The sequence below is a fragment of the Stegastes partitus genome, unplaced genomic scaffold (genome assembly GCF_000690725.1).
Source record: "Stegastes partitus isolate 25-593 unplaced genomic scaffold, Stegastes_partitus-1.0.2 Scaffold207, whole genome shotgun sequence".
In the NCBI taxonomy this organism is placed as follows: domain Eukaryota; kingdom Metazoa; phylum Chordata; class Actinopteri; family Pomacentridae; genus Stegastes; species Stegastes partitus.
The window spans coordinates 621,732-636,009 of record NW_007577938.1 but is presented as its reverse complement, the minus strand read 5'-3'; the positions used below and the strand labels follow the sequence as shown (position 1 = coordinate 636,009).

The following is a 14,278-nucleotide window of genomic DNA, read 5'->3' as shown; positions in this document are numbered from 1 at the left end:
GACATGTTCTGTCAACAGACTGAGCCGGCTGCGTCCTCAGTCTTTGAACCATCTGATGGCTCACAAGTGGCAAAAACACACAACAGATATGAGATTATAAGAAGCGAGGCTCTCCGGAGCGCACAGAGTCGGTGTAGCTGTTTCCAGGTGCGCGCCTGGATGGGAGGCGTCTCCACGCGCTGCCTCCAGGGGCGTGGTGCGGACGGAGTGCAGCGGACCTTCTGCCTGTAATCTGTCGGCCTCCGGGGCGTGTCCGCGCAGAAAGGGGCGTGCGCATCGCTCCACCAGTATCTCTGCTTTCCGTGCCATTCATTTGCAGCGCAGCCGCTTATTACGCGCACTGGTGCGTACATGAGATAAGAGTCTGACAGTCAACCCGGGAAGAGAGCAGAAGCAACCGGACAGAGTCCTACCAGCCGGTAAACTCTCTCAGACTCAGACGGGACAGTTGGAGCCTTTTGGCGCACAGACAGCAGCGCAGTTAGACTTGGACCTGACGCTGCACCAACCTGCAAACTGCCAAACATGGAGCGCAAAATCCCAGACTTCGCCGGCACTTGGGAGATGAAGAGCTCTGAAAACTTCGAGGAGCTCTTGAAAGCTCTCGGTAAGTGACTGGATCCATGTATTTATTTTTATATTCACCATGTTTTTCGTGCGCCAACGGTTTCTTGTGAAGCTTTTATTCCTGCGCGCCCTGACGCATGATCACGTGTCAGCTCAGACTGTAGCTGCAGGTCAAATCTTCCCCTGTACCGCCCGGGTGGGGGGTCTTTGTCATTCTGCAGAACCCAAAACTCAGTGCTTTGGCCCCCAGCCAGCCTCACCCTTCATTTTTCCCCCTCTCTCTCCCCCCCTCGCCGCCAACACAATGGAGACAAACGGCGGCACATCTGTCTGAGAAATGTGTGCGCGTGTTTCTGCGGAGGACCGTTATGACACAATACAGTCACATCTTTATCCGAAGTGACAGTCGGAGCGGAGGACCGGACACCTGCTGCGGAGCTCCGCGCTGCTCCGTCCGCGCCACGTCGCGTTTTGGAGCGCGTCTGTCGTTACGAGCCCATTTCCATTAGTAGACGAGCCGCCAGCGCGCACCTGGAATCCACCTGTGACTGCAGCGAACAACGTGGCTCTTTATCTCGCTGCCTCTCAGTCTGCTCCATGTGGAGATGATTAAAAAAAAAAAAACTGCCAAATTGTCCTGAACACGTGAACCACAAGGCGGCAGCGTCTTGACGCACCAATTAGCGTCCAACTTGTGTCTCCATCACTTCTTGTGGCTGTTTGAGGTGGAAACTGGTGATCACAGCCAATAGATGCAGAACAGCTGCACTTGAAACTCCGCTGCAAACAGCTTGCATCAGTCTTTTAGGGTTAGGTCAACTTTAAATGAAATTATGTTCAACTAACAAACTTTTAGCTTTTCCTCTGAAGCCAAATGTATTTTTAATTAAGCATCCACACTTGTGTTGAGACAGAGGAGAGGACTTAAAATCCTGAACTCAAGGTGCAGATAAATTAAGTCAGAATTTCATCAGGTTACAGCTTTAATTGTACTGATGCAGAAATTTGAGTTGAAATTACAAATAATATTAAGTTGATCCAACACAATCCTTCAAAATGTGACTTGCAGCTCAACATTTTTATATACGTGAGTACATTTGATTTCTTCTCACTGAAGATTATTATTGAAGCCACTGTATGCCTTAAAAACAGTTTGCATCAGTCTGTTTGAATTGAGGCAACTATTATTAAAATTATGTTCAACCAACAAACTACACTGAGTTGAAGGGACTAGCTTTTCCTCTGAGGTCAAGATGTGTTGAGACGGAGGAGGAAACCTGAAATCCTGAATTCAAGGTGAAGAAAAATTAAGTTTTTAAGCCAATTTCGTCAAGTTACAGCAACTTGAGTTTAGTTTGATTTCAACCAATGCAGAAATTTGAGTTGAATTTACACATAATGTTAAGTTGATCCAACACAACTCTTCAAAATAATGTTTGCAGCTTTGATTTCTTATCCGGAAATGGTGCATTAAATTAAGTGGTAGGAACACATCTATGGCGTTTCTCTGGTTTGGCATTGAATTCTGAAAACTTAATGAAATTATGTTCAACCAACGAACTGTGTTGAGTTAAAGGAATTAGTTTATCCTCAAATTGTCTTTAAATAACCTTCTGAAATTGCTCAGATTTGTTAAAACAGAGGCGGGAGCTTAAAATCCTGAGCTCAAGGTGCAGAAAAGTGAAGTCAGAAGTCAATTTGATTTAGTTATGTCAACTTGAACTTGTTTAATGCAGATATTTGAGTTGAATTGACTCATAATATTAATTTCATCCAACTAAGCGCTTAAAAATAATGTTTGCGGCTCAAAATGTTTATCAAAGTGAGTAGATTTGATTCTGTATCCTGCAACATTGCATTAAATGAAGTGGTAGAAAAAGGTTAATGGTTTGGCATAAAGTTCTACAAACTTTATGAAATTATGTTCAACCCACAAGCTGTGTTGAGTTAAAGGAATTAGTTTTGCCTCTGCAGTTAAATTTATCCTTAAGATCAGTCTGAAATTGTCCAAATGTGTTCAAATAGAGGTTAAAATCCTGAGCTCAAGACAATTTTATTAAGTTAAATCAGCTTGAATTTAGCTAACAGAAATTTGAGTTGAATTTACACATGATGTTAAGTTGATCCAACACAACTCTTCAAAGTGATGTTTGCAACTTCAAACGTTTATCAAAGTGAGTGAATCTGACTGATGCTGCATTAGTGCATTGGATTAAGTGTGGGTCTATGTTCCCTGGATTAGTTTTCTGGAGCCCGTCTGCCCTGGCATCCCTGCTGGAGCGTTTTGGCCCCTGGACCTCAGTTCTTTCGGGGCCGAGGCCCAGCTGGAGGCGGCCTGTCAGCACCTACAGCCCTCCTGCCTCCGTCCTCTCCTCGTCCCAAATGCTTCCTCTGGCCTCTGCTCTCTGACCTCCGACCCCGACCGTCTGTCCACATCTGATTGTCCCCTCTGGTGTGAATTTAAGCGTTTTTCAGTCGCAAAAAGTCTGCCGAGGTCATTTCTAACTTTCAAACAGAAGCTGCAGATCAGTCTGTGGCTAACAAATGGTCCGCAGGCCACCACTTGACCCCCCGAGGCTAAGCCAAGAGGCCGATGGAGGAGACACTTAGAGAGCTGAGCTGCAGCGATTAGTTGAGTAATGACACAGTTCTCTAGGACGCTGTTTTTTTTCCTCAGCGTTTCGTTTTAAAGTAGGGCTCAATGAATTTGCATACAAAAGGGATGTTTGACATTAAATTTGATACAGATCTCTTTATGAGCTGGAGCTGAAGGATGCAAAACATTCAAATCAGACTGGGATTATTCTGACAGATACTGCAACATAAATCACGATTTTAGTGGGAAAGGCTTTTCTTTTCTTATCTGAAATGCATCTAAATAATTCTGAACCACAGTGCTTCATTTATGACTACATATTTTACCTTTACCACCAAAACTGCAGCTCCTGTGATTTGGATTTTGTGTTAATATTTCAATTGACAACTAGTTTACAATGATGTAAAACACAGCAATCCTCACAGTTTTAATCAGTTTTCAGACACTTTTGCTTAAAGTTCTATAAAGGATTCTAATCATCAGTTAATCAATTGGTCATGTTTGCTGAAACATGTTAGTGGAAGAAGTAAAAAACTTGATATAACCACAGCGTGAAACAATCGATTAATCCATCGGTTGTCAACCAATGGACTGATCCCCAACCATTGTGATAACTGAATAATCAGTGTGAGTAATTTTTTAAGAAAATAAAAAGTTTCTTTCCTCCTTTATGACAGTAAATTGAATATCTTTGAATAAAACAAGACGTTTTTCATCGTGGAAAACTTTGGAAAACATTGAATGGACATTTTTAAAACCAAATGCAGAAAATTATCTGTAATTTCCAGCAACAGTTTTATAATTCTTTATATATTCTGTATGTACTCTGTAAAAACTGTAATTTTTTTTGCATTTTTTTAACCGTAAACAATTTACTTTTACAAATTTGTTGTCTTCAGCTTTGACATTTTCCATCATCAGATCACAAAACTAATCGATTCACTGAAGAAGCAAATGGTGCTGCTGCTGCATATTTGGAGCCGAACCTGACATGAAATACAAAAACTTAACGAGTGTGTGTGTGTCTCCTGCAGAACAACTTCGGTACATGCGACTTGCATGTTGTCCGTGTGCAGCCACCATGACGGTGCACATGTGCAGCTCGTACAGACGAGTGACCGAGCGTTTCTCTGTGTATATATTTACACTTGGTGACAGGTGGGAATGTGCGAGAGGTGAGAAGTGTGAAACCCAACTCGACGGCAGATACACCAGCGGGAGACGCACACACACACACACACACACACACACACACACACACACTTCCCCTCACACTTGGACAGAGATCTTGACAGACTGACTCCCCCCTCCAGCCTCCCTCCCTCCCTCCACACCGGACGCCTCTCTTTTCCCACGCTGCACCACCAGCTTCCCCTCCTTCTCGTTTTCTGACATCCAAACCTTCTCCTCTCTCAAACCCTCCTGTCCATGAACCCGCTGAACTCCAAATGCCGAATTATGAATTCACTTTATCTTTAAAATGTCTCAATTTTTTCCACCAGAAACCATAAAAGCGAAGCGAATCGTTGGATTTTCAACTTTCCGACGGTCCTTGAACTCATCACGTGTTCCATGTGCCTCCATTGGAAAAATTAACTAAATCTAAACATCAAAAACACTCACTCAAAAAAAAAAACGTTCACGTGACAGAAGTTAGAGATGATTGGGTTGAGCTGCAGGCAGAGCAAAGACGACAAGAGAGGCTGAGAGGAAAAGAAAAAATACTGGATCAATACAGCAAATCTAAATTACACCAAATATCGGCCAGACACGGTCAAAACAAAAAGAATCAGCACATTTTCCACTTTTCAACAGTCCTGGAAAAGCTCGTCTGTGATGTGCGGTTAAGTTGGAAAAAGAGTCCAAATCCTAATCACTTTATTCCACATGTCTCGTTTAAAAATGTACCAAAAATGAACCGTTAGTTCCAATCAGATTCTGTAAAAAACAAAAAAATCTGCGCTTCTCGTTGCAGCCAAGAAGCCATCAGTGACTCAGCTGTGACCAACGGTCATATGGCAAAAATTCAATGACTATTTGGTTGAACTGCAGGCAGTGTTTCCACAGAGCAAAAAGGAGACGGCAAGAGAGATAGAAAGGAAAATAAAACATGCTGGATCAATAATATAAATCTAAATGGCACCATGTATCGGCCAGAAACTGTCAAGTTAAAAAGACTGGAAAAGCTCGTCTGTACCGTGCTGTTCAGTTGGAAAAACAGTACAAATCCTAATCAAAATCACTTTATTCTACACGTCATGTTTAAAAAGTTGCCAAAAATGAACCGTTAGTTCCAAACTGAAAATTCTGCCCTCCTTGATGCAGCCATGAAGCCATCAGTGACTCAGCTGTGACCAACGGTCACATGGCAAAAAGTCAAAGACTATTCGGTTGAACTGCAGGCAGTGTTTCCACAGAGCAAAAAGGAGACGGCGAGAAAAAAAAAAAAAAAATCCCTTCATTTTACATGTCTCATTTAAAATTTTGAGAAAAATAAATTGAGCTAAATAGATTTTGTAAAAAAACAAAAAAAATGCTGCCCTCCTTGATGCAGCCGTGGGGGCATCACTGACTCGGCTCTGGACAGGAGTCACATGGCAAAAATTCGGCTGAACCGCAAGAAGTGTTTACGCAGAGAGAGCCGACAAGCCCGGAAAATTTGCAGAACCACAATGTTTTCCCAGAGTATTGGTAAAAAAATGTTTAAAAAAATTCTCAGGTTGGACTTACGAGGGTTAAAGAGTCACCAGCTAACACAGAAACACATAAACAGCTTAAAATACACACATATCACTACATATCTCTGTATCCTGTTTACTTTTGCTTTATGCACATATTTTGTTGTCACTCGTCTTAAAACGTGCAGAACTTTGGTCAACTCAGGTTGCTTTAAAAAGTGCTGGATGAATAAAAACGTATTAATTATGTTTGTGCATGAGTCTGAATCTGATGCAGAAAAAGACAACGCATGTGATAAAAGAAGCATTTGTGGCTGTCATTGAAAAAATAAGGATGGAAATCTTTAAATATTAGAATTTAAGGTGAAAAGTGTTTCGCAGAGTCATAAAATCTGATGATTTTAAAGACAAATTGGTGCGTAAAAAACCAACACAGTGCCGGAAAAGGCGAAAACATCGTAAAGTCCGTTCAAATGAAAGCAAAACTCTTGTAAAATCAGGAGAGGCTTTCCAATAAAAGCCTGTTAACAGATGTCAGTGACTCAGCCGACCCGGTTTCCTCTGAGCCTCCACCACACAAAAGTTCCCTTAATGAAGATGTTAAAGTTTGTGCCGGTTCGTACAAGTCAGAGGCAGAGCTGGGAGGGAAATAAAGCAACCAATACAATCTATTCCTGTGAAACGTAGATTTTAAAAGCAGATGCAGATAAGAGCAGAAATGCTGGTGTGGGTCCGAGGCCCGCCGGCGTGTGTTTGCATGTGTGCCGGGATGATGAAGTCCGGGGGGAATGCAGATGTGCGGACACGCTTTGTCATATGACCTCATTGTTTCCTCTGCCGTCGCTGTTGGCTGGGCTGCTTTTACACCCAGTGTGCAGGAAAAACACACACAGGCACACAAACAGGCCCTCGGGCTGGAGTTCTGCAGAATTTAGGCGAGAACGGGTTCAGTTTGCTTCTCAAAGCTCCGTCCTTAAACCCACAGCTGGTTTATTCATCATGTCAGATGCACAGTCTCTGTTTTCTGTGTTCCTGTGAGAGTTTTCCTTCATGTAGCTCTTCTGTCTCTCTAACACACTCCCTGTCCTGCTTCGTCTGATCTTTTAAGGCGTCAACGTGATGCTGCGTAAGATCGCGGTGAAGGCGGCGTCCAAACCACTGGTGGAGATCACGCAGGACGGCGAGACGCTGTCCATCAAAACCTCGACCACCGTCCGGACCACCCACATCACATTCACCGTGGGCCAGGAGTTCAACGAGACCACGGTGGACGGACGTCCCTGCACGGTACCAAACGCTTCTAGAAGGAAAAAAAAGGTTTCCCGCTGCAGGAGGTCACAGGATGTCTCAAAACATTTAGGGACCGTCACTGTAAAACCTGTGTCTGAGCAGGTACTGTGCAGGTGTTGATGCTGATTGGTTGAAGTCGGACAAGACAAATGCTGATTGGTTCAAACTTCTGAACCCCAAAACTTGCTGGTTTGAAAGGCAAGTTATCTTAAAACAAAGAAACAAACAAAAAATGGCACAATTTAACCACAGAAATTGCAAAAAGAGAGAAAATTGTACAGATGTTTATCTTTCTGACAGTTGCAACTCTAAAAGAAAACATCTGCAGAGTGTGATTCCATCGGTTAAGTGAACCAAAACTAAGCCGAAAATCATAACGGTTCATCAAAATTACTTGAATCTATACGCCATTTTAAATTTGCCATTTAAAAAAAATAATTTTACAAGTTGTAAAATATCCAATTTGCGTTTCAGGACGTCTAGAGAAAGTTCAACTTTTCATGAATTATTGGTAAACACAATTAATTTTAAAAAGTATATCCGAAGCAGCGTCACAAAAGCTCCTCAGCCATTTCAAGGAAATTAAGTGCTGAAATAAAATCTAAATAAATAAAAGAAAACATCCAGTGAGGAGAGCTGTCAGTGTGTTTGGTTGTATTATTACAATCTGGCACCGATTTGTGTCGACAGATTAAAAATAAAAATGTAAAACAGGCAGCAGGTCCAAGTGGTTTTTAAAAACGCTTCAGATCCCCCTAATAAAATCTGTTCCCTGCGCCTCGGGTTCTGTGAGGAGGTCGTGTTGACTTTTCTGGAGAGCAGCGTGTTTCAGAGGCAGATTCTGGTAAAAACTAAACAGTTGAAGTTCTTCATGGAAACCGTGGAACCGTTAGCGGGTGTGACAAACTAAACCGGGCCTGCATGATGTGTGGTCAGGAAACTTAAGCTTAAAGTTGTGTTGGGATATTTCATTGATAAATCTTCATGTCTCACTCAAAAATAAACTGTTTACTGTGAAAAACCAAAAACTCTGCAGAAACTCATGTGACCGTAAATTCAGGGACTTTTCGGCTGAGCTGTGGGCAGCGTTCATGCACAAGAGGAGACGAGTACAGAAAGAAATTTAAAACGTAATTATTAAATATGTAGTTTGTGGAGACAACATATTTCTGTGACGCCCAAAACTGTTGAACATGTTGATTCCAGGTTTTTTAACTTTTTGCTCAAAAGCAAACAAACAAAATCCAAGAATGACATAAAAATGTTGACGTTATACCGTACTGACAGAAGACATTTTATATTGTTGTGAAAAATGAGCCACAGTGAAGAAAAACAGCAGAAGTTCAGAGGCTTCAACTCAGAAGCTACAACAATCGTCCATTAGCAGTTCTATCCTCTCCAACTTCACCATTACCAATTCATATTTATCGTCTAATCCGACATCATAAACCTCCGTTTTCTATTTCCTACCTGCTCATCGGTCTAAAATCATCGTACGTCCAGTATCTAGTATCGGTTGATGCCCTCCTGCAGCGGAAAACCGTCGAATGTTGAGCTTTTATAGGAGTTCTGGTGACAGCAGAAGCTCGAGTGTTATTATTATTATTATTATTTGCTGTGTTTGCATCCATTTACCTTTAAATGACAAGTTTTTCATTAACTTCGGGATTTTGATGCGTTTCCACTCAAACGTTTTAATGCAAAATTGAAAATGTGTGAAAACAAAAAAATTAACAACAAATATCTGGAAAAATGAAGCTTTTTGTTGATTTAAATAACGCAAGTAGTTGAATTTTATAGATTTTATATTACACATTGTCAAAGAATGATTTACTGTTCGTGATACAGATTTTGGCCTGTTTTTGTTTGTTTTTGTTTTTTCTTATCAGTCAACATGTAAATTAACATTTTTTCAGCAAATTTAAGGGGTCATCTGTAAATTTGCACAAAAAATGTGTAAAAAATTTAATTAAATATATATATATATATAAACTGATTTATCCATCCTTAATATAAATATTTACTTAAAATAAGCATACTTAAAATATTTATAATTATCTTTTTTGATTAATCAATTTAAATACAGTACAACTGATGTAATTTTACAGACAGATGCAATAAAGGAACGCATCAACATTTATAGAAAGGCGTATTTTTGACATTATTTACAGTTTCGTCACGGTAACTAACATATAAATTAGTCATTTATCTGCGATTTTAAGAAGTTATTTGTCTGTTTTGTTTTGTTTGCTTGTTATTTTTACGAAAAGGGGAAGCTGTGTTAAAAAACAGTAATATATATATATATATATATATATATTATTTTATTGTATTTTTTATTTTATGCGATTATTTTTCAATCCTTAATACAGATAAAAGACATTATTTAAAGGAAAAATTATCTGAATTTAAAAAAATGTAAATACAGTAAAAAAAATATTTTAATTTTACAGTCAAATGTTGTAAATGAACACATGAACATTTATTTTAAAAAAGGCATATTTTTGTAATTATTTACAGTATTGGCCTGTTTTTTATGGCTAATATTTAAATCAATATTTTTTTTTTCTGCAAGTTTTCTCGTCATACTATTTATAAATTCCTCTAAAACTTGCTGTTAAAATCTGTTTTTATATTTCTACAGAGACCCCAAACTTATTCTGTTGGTTTTAACTCTTGTAAACTCAAAGCCTTTCCTCCTGCGTCACAGTTTTCCCGTTTGGTGAGAAGCTGTGATGTTTTTGGAGCTTTCTGGGAGTCACAGTCCCACCAAACTCTCTAAGGCTCTACTTTCTCTGCACAAACACCCAGAACCCAGAGAACACAGAGCGAGCGGCCGTCCGGGGACGCAGCTGTCCGGATGACATCAATCTGTTTCATTTGGCCGTTCATCATAGCGTCTCCCCTCCCTCGGCCCTCTGAAGGCCTATCCAGCTTCACTCCTTCAGCTCTCATAGCCTCCTTCCCGCCCTCCGTCCCTCCCATACATGGCCTCCGTCGGTCCGTCTCCAAAGCAAACAAGGCCGCTAACGATGAGCGCATCTCCACTTCTCACCTCTCAGCGATCGGCCCTCCGAGTCCCTTCCTGCCTTCCTTCATTCATTCATTCATACCACTGCTCTCGTGTCCTTCCTCAGAGTTTTCCACGCTGGGAAACGGACAGCAAGATCAGCTGCGAGCAGACTCTGCAGAAGGGAGAAGGTCCGAAGACGTCCTGGACCCGAGAGCTCACCGGCGAGGGCAAACTGATCCTGGTAAACACAGCGACTGTCCATCCACAGCAGGTTCTCACACGTTGCTGGAGGTTACAGACACACACACTGCAGCAGTTCTGTTAGAACACAGGAAGCTGCTCCACGTCCACCTGCTGGGTCACATTCAGCCTGACTCTTGGGTTAAATCTGACTTCTGTGGTTGGTTTTTGAAAGGATTTGACTCATTCAAGAGGCTTAAACATTGTAAGTTCACTGCTGACAAAACAACAACAGGTAGAGCTGCACCGAGCCCAAAATATTAAAGTGAAATAAATAGTAAACTAGATGCCCTGTAAGGACCAGTAGTCAGTACGGATGCAAAAATAATTACTTCTTATGAATCAGACATAAAATCCTTTATCAACCCTCAAACTTGAAGCAGTTTCTGGATATTTTTTTCTTCACTGATACGACCAGAATGACAGAAATGACAAAACAAACAAACCAAAACTCGAATATCTTTGATTATATATCTTGAAAATTAAAATGACAGACCTGGAATCAACAGGTCCAACATGGCTTTAAATGCCCAGAAGTGTTACCAAAACTAGAAAACAAACAGCTGCTTTAAATATTAAACTCTAATCACTTTCTTGGGGTATATATTTTTCATTTAATTCAGTTTTATTTATAAAACGCAATTTACAACAAGTCATCTCGTAGACCTTCGACCTTTAACACTCTCTTATATAAAGTGCTTTTCTGTGTACTTATTTTACTTTTATAATGTACACTTGTCCTTTTTTTTTTATTGCTGCTGCTCGTAGCATTCACTTTATTTTATTTTTGTTTATTTACATTTTATAAAATGTATTTTATTGCTGTTGCTTGTACCTTTCTCTTTAATTTATTTTAATATATTTTAATTTATTTTTATTTTTTCCTACATATATTTTTATTGCTGTTGCTCATAGTTGTCTCTTTACTTTATATTAATTAGTTTTAGTTTATTTTATCCTATATATATATATATATATATATATATATGTATAGGCTGCTCTTACCTTTCTCTTTATTTTATTTTATTTTATTTTAATTTATTAAAATTTTTTCCTATATATGAAGCCAACTTCAGAGTTGTAATATACTCGTGCAAATGGCAATAAAATTCTATTTTTATTTCACTATGAAGACGTCATTTGAGCAGCAGACATGTTTAACTTGTCAGCAACACGACCTGCAGTTCAGCTGAGAACTTCCTGAATTTTGATAAATCGAATGTTGGTCACAGCCGAGTCCCTGAAAGGTTTTTCTTTGTGTCTAAGAGCACAGAATTTTTTGTTTTTCACAGAATCCGGTTCGAGCAAACCGTTTGTTTTTGGCAAATTTTTAAATGTGAAATGTAGGATTTTAATGAAATATAACGATTTTCAGCTTAGATTTAGTTAATTTTCCTGAATGAGCTGCAGGTCATAGATGATTAGTGAAATAGCTGTCTGAAAGGTTAAAAAAAAAAAAAAAAACGGACATTTTTTTCTGTTTTTACAGTTTCTGGCTCAAACAAATGGTGTAATTTTGACAATTAAAAAAAAAAAAGAAAAGCATTTCGAATCCATTAGCGAGTTATGAAAGTATGAAGGTTAAATCAGGAACAAAGCAACACATTTCTACTCTTTATAAGAGTCTTCATCGGTGCATTTAACTCACTCTGTCACTTTTCATGGAGTTTAAAGTCTTTCTCACAGTTTTTGTCAGCAGAAAGTCCATTCTGTTGTCATAAAGACGTCTTAGTTGTCATCACACAGCTTAAGAGTTGAGCTTCATAATAAAAGACGTCTGATCCAAACGTCTTCTGCTGATGAAAAGTCATTTAATGGACCTTAACTGGGGATTTATTTATTAAACCTTTAGGTATTCTTTTGTTCGTAGCGGTGGGAGCTGTGTAGGTGATGGCATTTAAATAAAGGTTGTGTTTATAATAATAATAATAACAATGATATACAGCAACTACTCAGACATTAAATCTGCTGCTACATGGAAACAGGTTTTATGTCCAAGTAGTTAAAAGTTATTTTAAAATCTCCCTGAATAACAGAACTAAAATTTAATGTACTTAATAAATACCTTCTACACTGGATTTTTTAAACATAACATTTGCTTTCCAACCCTAAACTCCCAGAGTATTACTACAATTAATTAACTTTATTTTCTGAATTCCAAAAAATATTATTTGTGTTTCTCCACTTTTTCTGAATTTTTTGTTTTATTAACCAGTAAAAAAAAACTCCTGCATCTTGCGTATTATCTACAGTAAATATTCACAGTGTAGATTTGTCCATCATCCTCTAGTCGTCCCTCCATGTGGTGACATTTTTGCACTCGGCTGCACAACATCGGAAAAAAAATACCCAGTATTTTCAGCAGGTGACTTGAACAAGTCAATCTGGAAAGAATGAATCACTCTAGGAATTTGTAGGGAAAGTGCATCGGCAAAGAAAATAAAATTTTAATTAAAATAAATAAATAAATGGTGTAGCTCTTGCAGAGACATTTTTTAGCTTTGGATGGAATTCAGATTTGGCTTCACACTCGTCAGACGGAGCTTCGTGTCGGCGATTTAAACAGCAAAACTCGTTGTGTTGCCACGTAGTCGAAGAAACCGCAGACAGAGAACCTGTTTTTGGTCGACATCATTCTTTCTGCAGCCAGAATATTTCCATTAACTGGTACCTTGCAACCAAATCTTCCTCTTCAGTGTTTCTCTCCAGTTCTTTGCTAATTTTGCTGTTCGCATGTGCAGCTGCATGTTGACAAACTCCAAGAAGCCTTAAATCAGAGTCAATAAATCAGATATCTCTTGCAGATTAGTCGTGGAAAAGTGACTTTTCTCGTTGTGTCAATCAACAAAAAGCAGTTCAAACGTGACATGTTCGAGGTAATTTGCTTCGCGGTGGAGCGTCGGAGCTAAAATGATGAATAGCTGCAACCGGCAGCTCCCAGTTTTATAGGAGCCACATTTGTAAAACAAAATTACCCTGTAATTTTCAGCCCGTAACCTGCGTTGTCTCTAAATTGCATAATTATATAATTGATCTAATCATCCTCCTGGCGGAAGATTAAAGAGACGCCGCCGAGGTGACACACATCAGCTTAAAGTCAGAGGGTTTAAAAATCAAAAACACAAAGTTCGGAAACTGATAAAGGATCACTAAACTCATTTCAAACATTTCTCCTTTGCAGTTCAGTTCTGCTGCCGACAGAAACAGAACAAACAAACAGAAACAGACCTCCGTGTGAAATGGAAACCACACCCAACCTGCACGTCAGGTTGATTAAAACAAACTTTCAAGTGTATTTCAGACTCTTCTTAACCAGGTGAACCAGTAAACCTGTTCAACTGGAGGTGACACACTCATCCTACAGAAAAAAAACACGCTTCTGAGCAAACTGTAAATAGAACAAACTGTTACGGGGAGATTCTTGACGGTTGGCAGTTAGTTCACGTTCAACACGCCTGACTTTAACCCTCTGAACTCCAAACAGATTCTGGCTGTTTTTCTTTTGCTGTTGTCTCGTTTATTTCTCACTGTGGATTCATTTGACACAGTTAGAATGACAGCGATCATGAAACGTTGAATTATTTTCATTGTTTACTTTACAAACATTTAAAAAAACACCAGAATGTTCAATGTGAGTGTTCAATATTTTTCCAAGTGTCCACAAACTACACAAAATATTGACAATGAGATGCAAAACCACTAGAAAACAGACACAAAGCAATGCTAAGTGACCACAAAGTGACACAAAAGAACTGCAAAGAAGTGCAAAACGACCACAGAGACACAAGACAACCACAAGGAGATTCCAAACAACCACAAAAAGATGCAAAACAACCCAAAACAGATGCAAAATGACCACAATGATACAAAAAACAGCCACAAAAAGATGCAAAA

At 39.3% G+C, this 14,278-nt stretch overlaps 1 protein-coding gene across 1 annotated transcript in view; it reads left to right on the top strand.

Moving 5' to 3' along the window:
* The first annotated feature begins 288 nt into the window (after positions 1–288).
* Positions 289–14,278, top strand: part of crabp2a (cellular retinoic acid binding protein 2, a) — a 16,432-nt gene continuing 2,442 nt past the window's right edge. The window contains exons 1-3 of the mRNA XM_008280707.1: positions 289–607; positions 6,950–7,128; positions 10,269–10,385. Of these exons, the coding sequence (XP_008278929.1) occupies positions 526–607; positions 6,950–7,128; positions 10,269–10,385 (378 nt within the window). The 5' untranslated portion in view covers positions 289–525. The remainder of the gene's footprint in view (positions 608–6,949; positions 7,129–10,268; positions 10,386–14,278) is intronic.